We start from the raw sequence: 4,863 nt of genomic DNA on the forward strand, positions 1-4,863 counted from the left end.
TTCAACGCCAGAAACAGGTTACAACCTAGCGTTTAACGCCCAAAACAGCCCAGGAACGTGAGAAGCTTTAGTCTCAGCCCCAACACACACCAAGTGGGCCCCAGAAGTGGATTTCTGCACTATCTGTCATAGTCTACTCATTTTCTGTAAACCTAGGTTACCAGTTTAGTATTTAAACAACTTTTAGAGATTTATTTTGATCTCATGACATTTTAGATCTGAACTTTGTACCTTTTGACGGCATGAGTCTCTAAACTCCATTGTTGGGGGCAGTGACGGATCCAGAAAATTTGTTCTGTGGGGGCAAAATATATATAATATAATAATAATTTTTATAATTAATGTTATAAAATAGGAATATTTTTTAAATTATTTAACCAATAAATTAAAATAAAATAATAATTCAAAATAATAACACATAATTTAGAATTCCATTCTTCTAGGTTTCATATTTTGAAAAGATTGAATAATCTTTTCATTGTCAATACAATCAAATGTCTCTCTTTCTATGTATGTCACTAAACAATCATTTAAAAATTCGTCTCCCCTACGGTTCCGAAGTCGACTCTTTATGATGTTCATAGCAGAAAAAGTTCTTTCAACTGATGCAGTTGCTACGGGCAAAACTAAAGCTAACTTCAAAAGAAGAAACACTAATGGATAAACAATATTTTTTCGAGTCTCAACCAACTTCTGAGAAAGAGCACCAATTCCATTTAAGTCTGAGAATTGATCATCAGAACGCACATCTAGTATGAAGTTCTCAAGTTGACTGTCAAGTGCCAAAAGTTGAGTGGAAGAAAATTCTAATGGATAGAATTGAGCTAACTGGATCAACTTCTCCTTATCAAATGCAAAAAATGAGTGTCTTGGATTCAAACAAGCTATGCAAAGAAGCAATTCAGTATTCACCTCTGTAAAACGATTATTGAGTTCTTGGAGTTGTCTATCAACTACTTGATAGAATATCTCAACTTGAAAATGATGCAAATTTGATATCTTTTGAGCTTTGCGTCTTGATCTTCCTTGTGACACAAATATATCATCCATGATTGGAATAGTAATATCATGTTTGTCACAAAACAGTGAGACTTCGTCAAGTAAAAGAGACCAGCCATCATTTCTTATATTTTGCAACCGTTGCTTAGACACTTTGACTAATGCCATAGCATTTACAATGTCTTGATCATTCCTTTGTAACGCTTGAGATAACTCATTAGTAACTCCCAAGATATTTTTCATCAAGTGCAAGTTGAAAATGAATTCAAAGGATTGAATGACATTCAATAAATGACATGCTTCAGCTCTTTGTTCTGAATTATTTCCATCTTCCTCAACATATTCAAGAACATTAACCACAGAAGGAAATAAAGAAATTAATCTAAGTATAGTTCCATAGTGTGAACCCCATCTAGTGTCTCCAGCTCTTTTTAAAGCTGTTTCTTGATTCAAACCACGCCCACTAGAAATTTCTCCACTTTTTAGTGCTTCAATTGTCTTAGTCATTTGACTATCACGAAGCATATCTCTTCGTTTACACGAAGCTCCAACAACATTGCACAAATTAGTTAACAAATTAAAAAGCAAAGCAATTTCAACTTGTTTTTTTGCAACCGTTACAAGAGCTAACTGAAGTTGGTGAGCAAAGCAATGTACATAGAAAGCATAAGAATTTTCTTTCAATATCAAAGTTTTCAAACCATTAAATTCTCCTTGCATGTTACTTGCACCATCATATCCTTGTCCACGTACTCTTGATAAACTTAAATTATATGTTTCTAATAATGACTCCAATGCTAATTTTAGAGATAAAGCATTAGTATTAGAAACATGAACAAGACCAAGAAAATGCTCCCTAACTTGTCCTTCTTTGTTCACATACCTTAAGCAAACTGACATTTGCTCCTTAATAGAAATGTCACGGGCTTCATCAACCAATACAGCAAATAATTCATCCCCAAGATCATCTACAATAACTTTTGTCGTTTCCCTTGCAGCAGCTCTTACAATATCTTTTTGAATTGAGGGTGCTATTAGTTTAAGATTCCCACGAGCATTTTTGAAAGCACGACCAATCTCTTCATTATGTTGCGCAAGAAAGTTTAGAAGTTCCAAAAAATTTCCTTGGTTAACAGAATCATCTGTCTCATCATTACCACGAAAGGCCAATCCTTGTCGCAAAAGAAATCTAATACAATCAATTGTTGCTGTCAAGTGAATTTGATAATTCTTTTTAGCTTGCTCAGATTGTTTTTCAATAGCAGCAGTGATGTGTTGTTTTGGTCTCATAAGTGCTTCACATTTTCTCCAAGCTTGATTATGAGCGCTATCATGAATCCCAACATGAATTTGTAGTCTCTCCTTTTTTTTCCAATTTGAAAAGCCAGTAGTTACAAAAGCATCACCACCTTCAGTCTCAGGTTTCATAAGATAACAACAAAGACAAAAAACAGCATCTTTTGATATACTATACTCTAACCAGTTGCCATAGTCATCAAACCAATTAGGATTAAATCTTCGAAAAGAAGAACCACAAGCAGTTTGCGGAAAATCATGAGTCCTTGGTTGACAAGGACCTTTTTGTAAATATGCACATCTAACTTTGTCTCTGTCATTCGGGTGATAACTTGAAATCTTTGGTTGTTGTCCTGGATCTGCTATAAGATTATCTACTTCGAATTCTAAAAACCTCCTTTTATTAGAAGAGGTCGATGAATTGTTTTGGGATCCAATCTCCAATGATGAGGTTCTTTTGAAATATTTCTCCATTACTAATAAGATAAAATTATAAATACAAATATAAAATTATAAATACACAATTCTACACAAATTAAAAATTACAATATAAAATTATAAATACAAGTATACAACAAAATAATTTAAATAAAACAACAACAAAATAATATTTAGCCTCTCTTGTCAGCCACTTATTTCTTTGCCTTATCATTGCTTAAAGAGAATTTGCTTTATCATTGCTTAAAGAGAATGCTTGTGATTTGTGAATTCCAACAAAATAATTTAAATAAAACAAGAAAATAATTTTCAGTCTCTCTTGTTAGCCACTCATTTCTTTGCCTTATCATTGCTTAAAGAAGATGCTTCATGCTTGTGAATTCCAATCAAGAGGAAGGTATTAGGTAATCAAGCTGCTATGAAAGAATTAAAAATTCCCAATCTGATGCAACAAATAGAATGCTTCATCTTAATCAACAAGACAACAAATATATATCAGATCATTAAAAGGAATCATCAAAAGATTTCTACTTTCGACATCCAAAAATTCAAAATCAATATTAGACTATTAGTTGATTATTGACTGATTTATATTGTTTTCTCGTATTTATACATCAGAACAAATTAAGTCTTCAAAAATAATTAAATCAATGCACAAAAACAATTAACAAATAAATTAATCAAACTAAACTTGCATTACATCAGAACAAAATCAAATATTCAATACAAATTCACAATTAACAACTAAATCAGTTATCAAACAACAATGAAGCAAATAAGTGAATAAGCAGAATTGCAGATCTGTAAATCATGATTCATGACTGTACCAAAAAAAAATCCAAGATTGAATCTGAACAGTTGAACTTTAGGAAGCAAAAGTGTAAAACACAGTAAACAGTAGCCAGTGACGGATCTATGCGACGTTCAGCGGCAGCATGACAAAAGCCAGGCGTTCTCTGCTGAAGCCTGAAGAGTGAAGACTGAAGATTGAAAACCAAAGAGAGAAGAAGCTAGCAGATTTGCAGTATTCGAAGAAGAAGGACGAACGGATCAGAACCGATCGATGAAGAAGAAGGCAAAAGGAGACGCGGAGATGTGGAGACACGGCAGTGACTCTGGAGACAGGAGGGCAGAGGCCGGAGAGCCAGAAACGTCAGCCGTGACACTGGATGAGACGCGGAGCGGCGGAGTGGCTCTGATATCTGGAGACAAGAGTGCCGACTGTCGAGTGCGGCTGTGCGGGCTGCGAAGTGCGAAGGTTGGAGGCTGCGAAGCTTGGAGGCTTGGAGCAGATGAAGAAGATTGGGAAAAGAAGGGTTAGGGATTTGATTTGGGGTTGTGGGGTCAAAATAAATTATATAGTGGGGGCATTTAAGACATTTTACTATGAAGTATTAAGTAATTTCTAAAATTCCACTGGGGGCAGTTGCCCCCACTACTCAATGAATGCATCCGTCCCTGGTTGGGGGTGAGGAGCTCTGCTGTGCCTCGATGAATTAATGCAAGTATCTCTGTTTTCCATTCAAACATGCGTGTTCCTATCTAAGATATCCATTCGCGCCTAATTATGGAGAAGGTGGTGACCCGTGACATTCATCACCTTCCTCAATCCATGAACGTGTGTCTGACAATCACCTCCGTTCTACATCAGATTGAATGAATATCTCTTAGATTCCTTAATCAGAATCTCCGTGGTATAAGCTAGAATCCATTGGCAGCATCCTTGAGAATCCGGAAAGTCTAAACCTTGTCTGTGGTATTCCTAGTAGGATTCTGGGATTGGATGACTGTGACGAGCTTCGAACTCGCGAGTGCTGGGCGTAGTGACAGACGCAAAAGGATAGCGAATCCTATTCCGGTATGATCGAGAACCTACAGATGATTAGCCGTGCGGTGACAGCGCACCTGGACCATTTTCACTGAAAGGAAGGATGGTAGCCATTGACAACGGTGATCCTCCAACATACAGCTTGCCATAGGAGGGACGTGCGTGCGTGAAGAGGAAGATAGGGAGAAAGCAGAGATTCAAAGGATGAAGCATCTCCAAAACTCCAACATATTCTCCATTACTGCACAACAAGTATTTAATTCGCACTCCTTTATTTTCTACAAATTGAACTGATAAACATA

The 4,863-nt window shown here is 36.0% G+C and overlaps 1 protein-coding gene across 1 annotated transcript; it reads right to left on the reverse strand.

The window, feature by feature from the left end:
* Positions 1 to 423: 423 nt before the first annotated feature.
* On the reverse strand, positions 424 to 2,769 carry LOC148574983 (uncharacterized). Its single transcript, XM_088506005.1, has one exon. The coding sequence runs from the start codon at positions 2,767 to 2,769 to the stop codon at positions 424 to 426; it is 2,346 nt and encodes a 781-aa protein (XP_088362131.1).
* Positions 2,770 to 4,863: the final 2,094 nt, after the last annotated feature.

The sequence above is a fragment of the Arachis ipaensis genome, chromosome B2 (genome assembly GCF_059453495.1).
Source record: "Arachis ipaensis isolate K30076 ecotype BB chromosome B2, ASM5945349v1, whole genome shotgun sequence".
In the NCBI taxonomy this organism is placed as follows: domain Eukaryota; kingdom Viridiplantae; phylum Streptophyta; class Magnoliopsida; order Fabales; family Fabaceae; genus Arachis; species Arachis ipaensis.